Here is a 14,001-nt window from a genome sequence, read left to right on the forward strand (position 1 = left end):
GCATTCCTTCTCCATCAGGGTGAGAGAGGTGAGTCGGCGGGGAAGCCGGAGGAGCCTCGTGTCACCCCCCCATCCCCGTCTATCCGCCCCCCAGCCCGCTGGATCTTCCTTCGTGACTGCTGGCGGAGAGGAGCCCGCTGTCACATCGCCTTTCTCTAACATGGGGATGATCGGTGTGTGTTTGGGGAGCCAGCCCCACTGGGTGCCACAGGCACGGCCTCTTACCTGCTTTATCACGTGCTTTACTTTGGTTTTTGTCTCCTCCACCAGAAGGTTCACCCCCAAGGCCCCAGGATTCAGCCAGTCCAAAATCTACCAGCAAAAGAGAAGCTTTCAGGAAAGCGTACACAGCTTTTCACTTTCCAAAGCGTGCCCACCTCCAGTGTCTTTTCCGGTCCTCCTAACTGACTTCCCTCGTGGGCTGGCAAACGAGGAAATGGCCCAGAAGGCTGAGGAGGCCTGTGAAGGCAGAACCCGAGCCCATCTCTTTGAGGTCGACTCTGGAGCTCTGTCCACCACCCCACACCCCTTCTCCAGTCTGTGGTGAGGACCTGCAAGGCATCCAAGAGCCAGCACCTCCCTGGGGCAGAGGGTTTCTTCACTCTCTCTAGCCCCCTAGGATCCCAGCTTCCGGCATCCACCTCCAAACTGGGCAACCAAACAAGAAAGTAACTGGTCCATAATTGGTGCAATCATAGTCACAGCCGTGTGTGTGCCTGGCACGTGCCAAGCACTTTACAGCCACCCACGCAGTCAGCGCTGTTGCTATCTCCTTGTTTACACTGGAGGAAACTGGGGCACAGGGAGCAGGGTCCTTGCCTGAGGATACAACACTAATAACTGAGAGGGCTGGGAGTCAACTGGAACTCTGGGGTCTGACTCCAGAGCTGGCGCATCGAGCCAGACCTGCAGAGAGATGGCCGCCATGCCAGAACTCTGCACAAGGAGGCTGAGGGATAGGTGAGGGTGGATGATGGGATTAGAGTCATCAGAGGATGGGGGGAAGGGGGCAGGATGCCGAGGAGGGCACATAGGGGGTGGAACCCCGCGTCTAAGGATTCTCAGAGTCCAGAAAAGTTTCAGGATTCTGTAATCCAGCCCCTGTGCCAGCCTGAATCCCGCTCAGGGAATAACAGGGGCGTTGTACTGAGCAGCTTACGCTGGTGTAAGAATGCACACTTAAGCATTCTTAAGGGGCAAATTAAACAGTAAAATGCACCCCTGTCTTCGGATCAAGTCTTTTTTTTTTCCCCCCTGAAAAAGTAACTACTTTTAAAATTCTCTGGTCACCCAGAAGCTCACCTGCTTTACCACTGGCTGACACCCCATAGTCTCCCACACAAAGGGAATTCTCACAAAGTGAGAAAAATCTAACTGACCAATTATTGTCAAATTAATGAATTTTTTACAGAGACTGACTCAGTTAAAAAAATTGACATCTTAGTTAAACATTCATTTATTTTTATTTTGCAGCTTTCCTTTTGTTTTGTGAATTTTTCACGTCCTAAACATTTTCACAGGCCCTGGAAAAGGCCCAAGTTCCCCCAGCTAGGGACTACTGATGGGGTGTTTTAGGAGTCTGGGGGCATCTGATTATGAATTCTGGACGTTCTAGGGTGTCCTGTCTCTATGGGCCGAAGCACATGGACCCATGGGTGAAAAGGATGAAGGTGTCCTCCATCCTCCATATTCAGACTGGAGAGGCCTTAATTTCATCCACCATTTTAGAAAGGGGGAAACCCAGGCCCAGAGGGGCAAAGGGCACCCCGGAGGTCACGTCTGGAGGTACCCGAGGTCACCCTATGAGCTAGAAGCAGACACTGGCCGCAACACGGGCCCCTTGCCTCCCTAGGGTCGGACCTGGCCGCTGGCCCCTCGTGACCGTTAAACCGGTAGGGGGCCGGGGGTGGCGGCAGGAGATCCAGGTCCTGGGCTCGCCCCTGACCGTCGGCCCCTCGTCGCCCCCGCCTCCCCACCAGCGGACAACTCGGCACCTGGTACTTTTCCATGGTGTCTTGCGGGGAGACTCCCGGCCTCCCTGTCCCACCACTGGGCGCTGGGGTGTACCGCTAGCCCGAGCCGAGTCGGACCCTGAACTGAGCATGCTCAGTCTGGACCGCGTCCGGTGAGCGCCCATCCCCCACCCTGGGGGCGCCCCTCAGCCCCGGGTGCTGGCCTGATCCGGGGACCCTCCCTGCCCGAACAGTGTCACAGTGCCCGCTGGGGCACCCGCGCGTCTCCAGCAGGCCGGCCCTCAGGGAGGAGAGGGCGGAGCCTCGAGCGGGGAGGGCGGAGCCTCGAGCGCGGTGGGCGGGGCCTGAGCGCGGCGGGCGGCGCGCGGCCCCTTTAAGGCGCGGCAGGGGCGGGCCCCGCGGCGCGGCCCCTTTAAGGCTTGGCCTACGTGGCAGCCGCTGGAGCCGCGGACGAGAAGCGAGGCCGGCCGCCGGCACTTCCTGTGGAGGCCGCAGCGGGCGCGGGCGCGGGCGCCGACGGGCCGAGCGCCGAGGGAGCGAGCGAGCGAGCTAGCCGAGCCTCCCGCCGCCGCCATGGGCCAGAACGACCTGATGGGCACGGCCGAGGACTTCGCAGACCAGGTGCGGCCTACGGGCTCGGCCGGCCCCTCCCCCGGGCCTCCCGCCCAGAGCCCCCTCCCCTGGCCCCACTCGGCCCCCTCTCCTGGATTTCCCCCGGGGCCCCCGCCCGGCCCGCCTGCACCCCTCGGGCCCGGCCCCGAGACCCCGGCCGCCCCCGGAGCCGGCCCCCGGCCCGCAGGGCCGCCCCGAGGCCTGGGCCGTGCCCTCACCCCTCCCGATCTCACCGGAGGGATCGCGCCCCCTCCCCCAACCAGGGCCCTCCCTCCTGGGCTCGCCGCCCGTCCCGGCCGGGGGCACCCCCAGACTCGGCCTCCGGGCCCAGCCTGCCCTGGCGCCGTCCCCCCACCCGGGCTCTGGGTGTGTTCCCGGGCCCCTGCTTCGGCGCCCAGCTCGGTGGGCCCGTCCTCCCCAGCCCGGCCCGGGCCATCCTAGAAGCCGAGGGGTGTCGGCGGCTGCCTCCCCGGCTCCTGAGAAGGGGCCCGAGGCCCCGGGGTGCGTGGGGCGCGTCCTCTGCATTCTACACTGTTGGGTGGTCCCTGCACGCTTTTCCTTTTACTGGGCACTCTTCGGGGGCGGGCTGGGGAGCTGATCCTGAACGGGGGTTGGTCAGACTGGAGGCCTGGGGTCCTCCCAGAGGAAAGGGGGCGCCCTGGTATGCACCCCACTGAAGAAAGCCACAGTACTTTTTCTTTTCTCTTTCCCAGATGTGTTGGGTTCCTAGGGTCCCTTTGACCCTTCCCTGCGTTTTCCTTCCCTGTTTGGACTCTGCCCTGAGACTGAAATGAATGGGTATCTGTCTGTACACAAACCTGGGAGGAGGGGAAGCCTATCTTCCTGTCTTTCCCCTTCCAAGGGTGTACAGGTGGCCTTCCGAGCTACAGGGAAGCCCTTGAAACAGGCCCTTGAGTCACCATTAAAGGTGTTCAAAAACTAGATGGACAGAACCAGATCCTGGAAAGGGGAAAGGACGCAGCTTCCACCCTCTCTTTCGACCAAGCTTGGTCCAAAGAACGTGGTGGTGATTATTCAGTCGTGTACCTTTTACTTCTAAAAGTATCCCGTTATGTCTACAGACGACCAGCCCCATCTCTGCGGGAAGATCCACGTCTGGCCCAACTGTCATTCTTTCTTTGGTTCACTTAATGTGTGTGTGGCTTTGCCAGAGTTAAGAGTAGTGAGGTTAAATTTTTTATTTTTATGAGGGTGGTATTAATTCATCATACTCTGAGGCTGGGCGTCTTGGAAGGGTGTGTGTGTGTGTGTGTGTGTGTGTGTGTGTGTGTGGGCGCGCTGCGCGCTTTCTGATCAGTTATTGGTGAACAAGATTTCCTGTTGTTTCCCTTGAGGGATGGTACCTCTCTTGTGTGGCCTCCCAGTCGGGTTCTCCTATGCGCTACTTTCCTGTGAGCTGATATTTTAAAAACCAGTTTGGGGATAAAACATATCAACTTGAAGAAACAGTTTTTCCTGAGGTCATGATTTTGTGTTTACAGACACAATCCAAAAATTGTATCCCTCTCAAAAACAATTCATATCGAAAGCTCTCAAAAGTCAAGTAGGCTTGCTTAGTTTGTCGGTTTTCATTGCCATAATCTTAGTGACCCAATTTTGTTTCCCCAAGTAGCAACTACCTAAGAAGATGGCTCCTTTTAGCCAAGGGAGTCATGAGAGCCTCGTACACTCACTCTGCAGCCCGGAAAAACCCTGGTTTTGCAAGTGAATTTCATAACCGAATCTAGATAAAATGTCTCCAGTCAAGTTGCTGCCAAGTATCAAATGATAAACCCTCCTACTGCCAAAAAAAAAAAAAAAAAAAACCACCAGACTCTTTTTACATAATCCTTTCTTCTTTTTCTCCATGCATTTTGTTTGCCTTCAATGAAAGAAGCCGAATCTTGGAACCAGAAAGGCCCTTGAGGGGCACACAGGGTTGGCCTGCACCAGTTTACTATGGGAAGGGAGGCCAGGCGTGCTGAGGCTGGCCTGGGGCCACGGCCCTGGGAGAAACCCAGTCTCTGACCTCCAGGCTAGTACCACACACAACGTGCTTCTAAAGCCTGGTGTTCCTCTCCTCGTACAAATGAAGGGAAATGCACAAAGCACTAGCATCGTAAGAGGGCACGCTGCCTAAAAACCGGAGAAACAGCGTGGACCAAGGCTGCGTCTGTCGGGCAGTGCAGGCTCCTGCTGTCAGTTTTTCAGCACCAGAGCCCACCTTGATGGTGACGGCTGTCAGCGGACCCCTCTGTGGCCCTCTGTGGGTGACTCAGGAGGGCGGGGCTCAGCGTGCTGTCACAACCAAAGTTCGGAGCCTCTTCTGGCGGCAGGCTTGGTGCGAGAGGAGGATGTGGACAGATAGTTGGGGGCAGAGCCAAAGCAATGGCTTCCTATGGACAAAATCCGGGGTGGCGCTTTTGTTTTTAACATTTACCCCCATAGTATTAAAACAATAAAGGTGCTGCGAGTCCGGCTTTTAAGATGAAAATGATCTAATTTGAAGGGACTGGGGAAATGTCATCAAAGTCACTGATCGTATAATATGACATTTCTAACCTTGTCTTCAGAAAACAAAAGCAAAAATGAAGTGACAGGATTTGGTCAGAAAGTCTGGGCTGCCGTGAACAGGACCTCAAAAGGGCCGTGTGTCCTCTGAGAGTTAGGACAATAATCCCGAATCTTCGATGCGCCCGCACTGGGCCAGGTCCTCCGTATATACTACTTCTGGCGCCCCCGGATCCCGGAGCTTGGCCATAGCATTTCCATCTTTAGATGCAGAGAGGGAGGTGTGTGTGGTCTCGCGCAGCACGTGGTGGGTCGATGTGTTGAGTCCACGCGTGGCTTGGCCGTCCTGCGACCTTCCCTTCAGGTCCGCAGAGGCGCGAGCGCAGGGTGAGTGGTCTGGTTACTTCCCGCTGGCAGGCTGTGCCCGAGCTGCCTCTTTGGCATCGAGCTCCTTGCCCTGGGTGGCCAGGGACAGTCCCCCTGCTGGAGAAGGTGCTGGGAGTGCTCTCTGCGGGAGCTGGGCATTCGGAAGCCATCTGAGACTGGTCGGAAGGAGCCGGAGACTAACGATCTCGGCAATCCAAAATTACGCACGTGCACTGCAGCTGGAACCCGCTGCCGGTCTGCAGACTGTAACTTGCAAGCACATTTGCACCGGTAAATAGGAGTATTAGCACTTAATGGGTTCTGCCTGGTGGTTCGTCACCAAGGTGACAGATAACCTGCATGAGGCCTTGCTCTCCAGTGTGGCCTTCGGTATTTTTTTTTAAAAATAAATTTATTTATTTATTTACTTATTTTCGGCTGCATTGGGTCTTCGTTGCTACGCGCGGTCTTTCTTTAGTTGCGGCGAGCGGGGGCTACTCTTCGTTGTGGTGCGCGGGCTTCTCTTTGCAGTGGCTTCTCTTGTTGCGGAGCATGGGCTCTAGGTGCACGGGCTTCAGTAGTTGTGGCACGCGGGCTCTAGAGCGCAGGCTCAGTAGTTGTGGCGCACGGGCTTGGTTGTTCTGCGGCATGTGGGATCCTCCTGGACCAGGGATCGAACCTGTGTCCCTGCATTGGCAGGCGGATTCTTAACCATTGCGCCACCAGGGAGGTCCCTGGCCTTTGGTATTTCTACCTGTCCTCTGGCAGGACAGAGCCAGTCCTGGAAGCTCTCACCCCCAGGAGCTCCCCTTGGCCTCTGGTCAATCGCTGGAGAGCTAGGATGGCCTTGGCAGGACACTGAACCGGGCGTACACAGCCCCCAGGTCTCAGGGCTCTGGATTAACAGTGCATGGCTGGCCATCAGTGTGGTAGGGTTCTGGTGACAGTGGTGGGTGGCCGCTGAGTGTTTTCCTCTTGTTCCTTTGCTCTGTCACCCCCTCCCCAACAAGGGCTTCCTGCCTTATGCCAAAAAGGAGTGGGGAGAGGGCGGAGAGGAGCCGGCTGACTCACTCCTCCTTGCTCGCCGATCTTAGACAGGAGGTTCAGAAAAGCCACCCCGCCTCTTCTGGGGAACAGGGTGGAGGCGTGCGTGCGGGGGCTGTAGTTGGTGAGGCTTCTCCCGGAAGGTCAGGTGCAGCCTGGAGCTGCCTTCCTATTGGTAGGCGCCTTGTCCCACGTGGGTTTTTAGTAAAGAAAGCCAGGCCATCTCTCCAGCTCAGGGCCGGCTGACATCTCTTCGTGGACCTTGAGGTGCTGCGTGACCCTACAGAGCAGTGCTCAGGGAGACTTACTGGGGGTTCGGGGGTCTCGGTGGACGCACATGTGTGAGTCACTGAGCTCCAGTACCAGCCCTGACTCAGCCTGATGTGCGGGAAGTCACCTGGCCGCAGGTTCTAATCTTCTGGGATGTGCAGGCTTGAGCTGGCCCTTGATAAGGGCAGCCCCAGTCCTCGGTGATCAAGGAAGTCTGACTGCCTCTTTCCTCCGCCTCCAAGTTCTCATGAAACAAGAATTGCAGACTGCTTTCCTCAGGTCCCTTTTGTCCTGAATACTAAGAGAAAGTAGGTTTTCCCGTGCTTTGTGGGACATGATCACCGTATTCCCAGAGTTATGTCCCAGGTCAGGTGTGGCTACCCCAGTGGAGCGAACGGGTGACTGCCACGGGTGCGCGGGCAGCAGGCAGCCCCCGGCCTTCGGGCCCTTTGTGTGAGCGGGAGGCCGGCTTAGCACGTGCACCGGCCAGGTGGCTTCTGGGTGCCTGCTTCGGGGGCTCTTCTACTGTGCCGGGGGGACACTGTCTAAGGCAGCGTGACGTGGGTTCAGGGGCCACACGTTGAGACCAAGATGTGTGTAGGCAATAAGATGAAAATTGGGTCTGGTCTCATGTTCTATCACACCTAGTTTTTTTCTTTCCTGTTCAGTGCAAACAGGTGCTCATTAGCGGGTGGCTGGTTAAGAGAGGCTCTGGATCGGCCTGACATATAAAATTGTCAGCCCTAAACCTAGGCCACGTATGATTTTGAAAATCAGATTCGTGCTTAGTTCAGAGCACAGATGCCTGAACTTCTGCCGTGTTTTTCCAAAGCAGAGAGACGTCTGTCTCCTTGGCGTGTCTGCGCGCGGAGGGAGGAATGAATTACGTGTCCGAAGGGAACCTTCTCTCGCCGCTCTCTAATCCTCTTGACCCAGACACTCAAATTAAGACGCGTCTCGGAGGCTTTAAACGCTGCCTCCGTCTCGTCTTGTGGGCTGCGGCGCAGTGGGCGCGCTCCCCCGGGGGCGCAGGGCCGCACGGAGGCGAGTCGGGCTCCGCCTGGGGGTCCGAGTCTGCACGGCCGTCCGGTGGGGCTCTGCCGGCCTCGCCATGGCTTCTCCCCGGTTTCGACACCGAGCCGAGGCCTGTGTCGTCGCCCGGGCTCCTGGGCTGGGCCAGGGCATCAGAGCTGAGGAGGTGCCCTTCGTCTCTCAACGGGCTGGGTGATTACACCGTTGCTGGGCATTCTGCAATCATTCGGGCCATGAGGCAGGAACGGGAGCGCACGTGGCGTCAGCTGTCCCCGCAGCCCCTGATCTGATGTGTTTCTTCTCTGCGTGGACTCCAGAATTCATACAGGAGTATTGGGGACCTCTTTTTTTTTTTTAAACAGGGTCCTTTCCCTTCCCTTTTCTCCTCTGCTCATTAAAGTTGGAAAGAATCTTCGCCACCATGGACCCAGCTGTCCTCACTTTTAGAAGGACAGTAGAGACCGCCCCCGCCCCCCAAAGTAACGCGGTCTGTCCACAGTCCACAGTGTGCTGGCGGGCGGGTATCAGCCAGGATGAGAGCCCTGAGCTCCAGTCTCCGCCCCTGCTTCCGTGCCCGTACCTGCGTGCTGGACTGTCTGCGCGTCTGTCTCTCCCTCACTGTGACGCTGGCGCCGCTTCCGTGGGGGTCAGGGGCTGAGCAGACGCGACACCTCGGGGCTCCAGCTCCAGGACTGGAGGAGAGAGGACACCTGGCTTGTCACCTCTCTCTCCTCCCCTCCCAGGCCAGCCAGGCCAGGCTGCTGTGGCCCAGATCCCCGGAGGCGGGGAGGCTTCTCTGTGCACACCGAGCCAGAGCTGGCGAGCGGAAGGCTGGTCGAAGCAGCCCGAGGCTCGTTAACCCTGTTGCACAGCTTTAGCGCTTCCTAGGGCTTTAAGCGGCTCTTCAAAACACCAAACACCAAGAAACGCTCTTATATACACCTTTGTTTGTCCCAATGACAGGTTTAATCGGCCTAAGAGGGGCTGTGACATTCATTCAACTGTCCCTTTGCGGAGTCAGACTCACCGATGCCCTTTAGACTCTGGCTCCTGACATGTCACTCGTGTGGGTGTGTCCCCGATCTTTCTCCCGAGTTCCTGCTGTGTTATCGTGTGTCACAGGCTTTCTCTCTTTGTACCTCAGCTTCGAATGCTTGGTAAGAGAAAGTGCGTGTGGTCCACCCGCATGACGCCTGTACCTCAGCTTCGCCTTGCCTGTGCGTTTCCTAATCACCCGTCGTAAATGGCGTGGCCCGCAGGGAGCAGGAGGCGGCCGTGTCTGGAGGTGTCTGGGCTGTCACAGTTGGAGCGGGGGTTCCTCACGGCAACTGGTGGGTAGAGAGGCCGGGGAGGCCGCTCACAGCCTTCGGCGCAGGACGCCCCATGACAGAGAACGAGCTGGTGCAGAGGCGGTAGTGCCGCGGCAGAGACACCCTCGACTGGGTCGCCTCCGAGGGCCGGTTCAGTCTGTCGCTGGGCGAGTCTGCCTTGCCCATGCCCTGTGTCCTGGGGCAGGTCCACGCGTGACGACTGTAGTTGCCACACACACGGCAGCTGAGATGACGGAGGAGGTCGGGGACGGGCCCGTGGCATCGCCTTCGGGCTCCGTCGTCTCCGGGACGGAGGCTTGGGTGGTCCCGTGGCCGGACCCGCTGGGCAGTGCTGGGAGCGGGTGCCGGGCCCCTCACCCTCGGCTTTCCGCGGCCCCGCAGTTCCTGCGAGTCACCAAGCAGTACCTGCCGCACGTGGCGCGCCTCTGCCTGATCAGCACCTTCCTGGAGGACGGCATCCGCATGTGGTTCCAGTGGGGCGAACAGCGGGACTACATCGACACCACCTGGAGCTGCGGCTACCTGCTGGCCTCCTCCTTCGTGTTCCTCAACCTGCTCGGACAGCTGAGTGAGTGGTGCCGGCGCTCGGGGCTGTGCGTCGGCAGCTCCTCGCACCAGGGCGGCAGCCCGGGCCTGGGAGCTGGGCCCACCACGCGCGGCCGGGTGCTCTGTGTTTGGTGCCGGCTGCGTTGCTTTGAGGCCCTGTGACCAGTGCCCAGAGCAGGAGGTGCTGGAGATGGGGGCGCCCGGGTGGGCCAGCGAGGAGCCGAGGCACCCCAGAGCCAGGGTGTCTGGGAAGGATCGACAGGCAAACAGAGAAGGGAGAGCATCAGACGCCAGTGCAGCTGCGTTGGCCTCGGGTCTGCCTTCTGCGCCTGCTGACCGTCTTCCGGCGGCAGCGCTCCCTCTCTTGCACGTTAGGGGGCAAGGACGGGACTTGCGCTTGCCAGCCTGTCCCGCAGCTCCACAGCTGAGCTTCTTCCTGATGGGCAGTGACTCTGTAAGCAAGGGACCCACTTTCCGGACTAGTGTTTTTGATGAGGAAAGGCCAGTGGACGTGTGTGGGGGGGCCCGTGCCTACCATGAATCCTCCCAGAAGATGCTTTTTGCTTGGGGGGCGGGCGGTTGGGCTGCCGCTGCACCAGAGCGCCCGGGGAGGTGGCCACGGTCCCCTGACCCTCGCCCTCCTCCTTTCCAGCCGGCTGCATCCTGGTGTTGAGCAGGAACTTCGTGCAGTACGCCTGCTTTGGGCTCTTCGGCATCATCGCGCTGCAGGTAAACGGCACATGGCTGGGGTCTCACCCTCTCTCTGGTTAGAGCAGAGCTTCTGGCGAAAAGGCATTCGTGAGGACTCAGGCTCACTCCCCTCTCAGCCCTCTCTGTGTCTGCCTGGAACTCCTTTTCTCTTCTGAGAAATTGCTGGATTTTCCTCCATGCAAGCCGTGGAAGCTCAGGAGAGCCGGACAGCCGAGCACCCTGGGAAGGGGCCGAACTCCGGGCATCCACCTGTTGCCACTTTCCTGAGCTCCCTGTGACAAGGGGACAAGTCACGGGGTCGGCTGCAGCCAGGACGCTGTCTTGTTAGCATCCTAATTCATAAAGGAGCGCACCTAGCTACTCACGTGAGGTGTGTCACACACCTACTCCAGACCGCTGTCTCGGAGCCGTCATGTTCTCCACGACGTCCTGGGCTCCACTCCGAGGAAGCGGGGGCTTGTTAGATCCGGGGCCACCACTGCACCCTGAGAGACACTGAGCTTGGGGCTGCCGGTGTCCTGAAAGGGTTTTGTGCGTCTTGTATTTAGATTCTCACCTATGCTGGAAGAATTGCCTGATGCTGTTAATTCTGTAGAAATACAGATCTGTTTGAAAATGCCGAGACTCAAGGTTCTCTCTTCTCTGTTCTCCTTAGACGATTGCCTACAGCATCTTATGGGACTTGAAGTTTCTGATGAGGTAGGTGCCTTCTGGCTGGTGACTTAGTGCACTTTCGTCATGTTTCTAAACTCAGTAACTGTTGGTTGAAGTAAGTTTCTTTGGGTCCAAACCATGCTTCTTAGAATCTGTAGTGGACGTTGGTGAAGCCTTTTCCTTCCCCACCCAGAGCCCCCAGGACAGAGGTGAGAACGAGGTCGTCCCTCCCGACCCCGTATCTCACGAGGGCGACGAGGGCCCGAGTGAAGCACTGGCTCCCAGGGGCCCAGCTGGTCAGCAGGAGAGCCCAGGCCAGGCCATCCCGAGGGTGGCGCGGCTGCATCCATGTCCCCGGTCGTGTGGGGCTTCCCTGTCCGCGGGTGTCACCGGAGGCCCTGCTCCTGCCGGGGTCTCCCGATCTGGGCCGCCGGGCGCTCACGGAGCCTGATGAGCCTGAGCGACTGGCGTGGCCTGTCCGTTCCTCAGGAACCTGGCCCTGGGCGGAGGCTTGTTGCTTCTCCTGGCGGAGTCCCGTTCCGAAGGGAAGAGCATGTTTGCGGGCGTCCCCACCATGCGCGAGAGCTCCCCCAAACAGTACATGCAGCTCGGAGGCCGGGTCTTGCTGGTCTTGATGTTCATGACCCTCCTTCACTTTGACGCCAGCTTCTTCTCGGTAAGTGTTTCTGGCCGGGTCCCTGTCCTTCTAGAAGGGGCGCTGCCCCCTCTTCCCAGCTTGTGCACTAAGCATAGCTGAGGGGCCACTGGGATGGTCCTGTGAAAGGAAACAGAACACTGCCAAGCTCTTGTGCACCAAGAAGCTGCCTTTCCAACCAGTTAAGTCCCGAGTCTCCCTGACCTCGCTGAAGGGTCCGTCCAGGCTGTCGGTGAAGGTTCCTGGCACAGGCTCCTGTTTCTCTTTCCTTCCTCACGCTCCTGCCTTTATCGTGTCCTTTTTGTTGGGGCTGCAGAGTCGAAGGCTTTGTCCCTGTCCCCCAGTAGCTTACAGAGCTGCGGGGCCCTGGCCGGGCGGGGTCCCCAGGAGGGGCTCCTGGTGCTGGGGAGGGGGGAGCGTCTGGTTCTAAGCAGCGCCGGGGACTGCGGTTGTGACTGACAGGTCCACCAGGCTCAGACTGGAGCAGGTCCCGGTGAATCCCAGCCTGTTCATCGGAGGCCTTTTACCCCTCCCCAAACCTTTCTCAATTCAAAGCGTTGCTTTCTCTGCTGCCCCCATCGCAGGAGACATGATTTTCTTCCCTGCTTGTAATGCCGGCTCTCGGCATGCCCTGAGTCACTCCACCCTGGCCCACAGACTGCAGTGACTCGGGCAGCTGGAACCTGCCTGTTTATTTCCATTGCTTACCTTTCAACCTGTGCAGATTCTCCAGAACATCGTGGGCACGGCTCTGATGATTTTGGTGGCCGTCGGCTTTAAAACCAAGCTGGCCGCTTTGACTCTCGTCGTGTGGCTGTTCGCCATCAACGTGTATTTCAACGCCTTCTGGACCATTCCCGTCTACAAGCCCATGCATGACTTCCTCAAGTACGACTTTTTCCAGACCATGTCGGTGATCGGAGGCTTGCTCCTGGTGGTGGCCCTGGGCCCCGGGGGCGTGTCCATGGACGAGAAGAAGAAAGAGTGGTAACAGACCCTCCCCGCCTGGCTGGGACCCGTGGCCGTCGAGGACTGGTTCGGGGTGGATTCGACATAACTGCCAGCATTTCTGTATCCTCTTCCCTCCCCTCCCTTGGTAAAGGCACAGATGTTTTGAGAACTTTATTTGCGGACACCTGATAATTGATGGCTAAATCTGCTCTGGACCCACCACCCGGTATGTGACCGCGCAGAGCTGGCCGGCCCGTGGTCAGCACCTCCCTCCCCAAGGCGGGCCGCGGCTTCTTGGAGTGAGCAGCTTGCTTGGCCGTGGCCTCTCAGTCCTGTTTTTTTTGGTTTCTTTTTTGGGGTGGGGGACCTTCAAGCTGTACTGTGAGCAGATACATTTGTGTATCATTCAAAGCAGTCTCCCTCTTATTATTTTTTTTAAAGTTTACGTTTTTAGCTAAAACTACTCGATGATTTGGGGTGGCCCAGCCCAACATCAACACACTGGTTCAAACCCGCACCAGTGCCTTCCCCGTTGTTTCTGCCCTGCGTTGTGATACTTTATAGGGACAGCGAGAGCATACAGAGAAACCCCAGACCCAAAGAATAAGGCAGTGTCAGAGAGGCAGCCAAGGCTGCCGTCTAGGGTGAAAGGCTTTCCTCAGAGGCTCGGCTTGGATTGGTGCGGTTTTTATGGGGCGACGCCCTGGGAGTGGTAGTAGCTCAAGGTGCGGACGGTGGCCCATGGGGAGGCTGCCTGGAGCCCGCAGGGACCCACCCCCCAGGCCCGGCAGCACGTGGGCCTCGGACCCCCTGCGTGCCCAGCTCGGTGGGGGGCAGCTGCCACTGCGGGGGCCTGGCCGGAGCGGGGCGCTCAGACCGGTTACCTCACGCTGAGCTGCCCCAGGGCCACAGCCAGAGCCGGGCCAGCGCTGCCCACTCGTCTCCCCCGCGGGGCTCCCCAGGCCGTGCGGCCACCACTCCCCCATCTTCACGAGGCTGCGGCTTGCTCAGATTGTCCATTTGCTATGCTGAATGCAGCCTAAATTACTTTTTACGATTTGTGATGCCTTACCGATTGGATCTCAATCCTGTATCTCAAGTTTCCTAACATTGCCTTATACTGTGTTTCTCTTCCTGGGGCTGTGCGTGCTTCTTGCTGTTCTCCGCTCGTCCACCTCCTAGCGATGCCTCTGTGCCTCCCACGGGGAGTCAGGGTCAGACCGACACGGTGAGGCTGGCCTAACTCAACAAGGCCCTCCTTGGAGGCTTCTCGCAAGCCTTGCCTTGGAGCCGATCTCACCTTCTCCGGTTTGCTCAGCTAGGGGTGCAAGCCTGAGGGCCTCCC

General features: G+C 58.6%; 2 protein-coding genes across 2 annotated transcripts in view; one reads left to right on the forward strand and one right to left on the reverse strand.

The window, feature by feature from the left end:
• STKLD1 (serine/threonine kinase like domain containing 1) overlaps positions 1 to 2,548 on the reverse strand; it is a 21,094-nt gene extending 18,546 nt beyond the window's left edge. Inside the window, exons 1-3 of the mRNA XM_036854196.1 lie at positions 2,402 to 2,548; positions 1,995 to 2,069; positions 226 to 312 (exon numbers count right to left, since the gene is read on the reverse strand). Of these exons, the coding sequence (XP_036710091.1) occupies positions 226 to 312; positions 1,995 to 2,069; positions 2,402 to 2,548 (309 nt within the window). The remainder of the gene's footprint in view (positions 1 to 225; positions 313 to 1,994; positions 2,070 to 2,401) is intronic.
• Positions 2,396 to 13,789, forward strand: SURF4 (surfeit 4). The gene is made up of 6 exons (XM_036855155.1): positions 2,396 to 2,594; positions 9,521 to 9,707; positions 10,338 to 10,414; positions 11,052 to 11,095; positions 11,540 to 11,726; positions 12,430 to 13,789. The coding sequence occupies exons 1-6, from the start codon at positions 2,547 to 2,549 to the stop codon at positions 12,694 to 12,696; spliced, it is 810 nt and encodes a 269-aa protein (XP_036711050.1). The 5' UTR covers positions 2,396 to 2,546; the 3' UTR covers positions 12,697 to 13,789.
• Positions 13,790 to 14,001: the final 212 nt, after the last annotated feature.

This window comes from Balaenoptera musculus, chromosome 6 (genome assembly GCF_009873245.2).
Source record: "Balaenoptera musculus isolate JJ_BM4_2016_0621 chromosome 6, mBalMus1.pri.v3, whole genome shotgun sequence".
Lineage (NCBI taxonomy): Eukaryota > Metazoa > Chordata > Mammalia > Artiodactyla > Balaenopteridae > Balaenoptera > Balaenoptera musculus.

Coding starts and splice junctions, on each gene's coding strand:
- SURF4 (XM_036855155.1), top strand. CDS start 2,547: ATGGGCCAGAACGACCTGATGGGCACGGCCGAGGACTTCGCAGACCAG. Junction 10,415..11,051: donor TCGGCATCATCGCGCTGCAG/GTAAACGGCACA, acceptor TGTTCTCCTTAG/ACGATTGCCTACAGCATCTT. Junction 11,096..11,539: donor GACTTGAAGTTTCTGATGAG/GTAGGTGCCTTC, acceptor TCCGTTCCTCAG/GAACCTGGCCCTGGGCGGAG.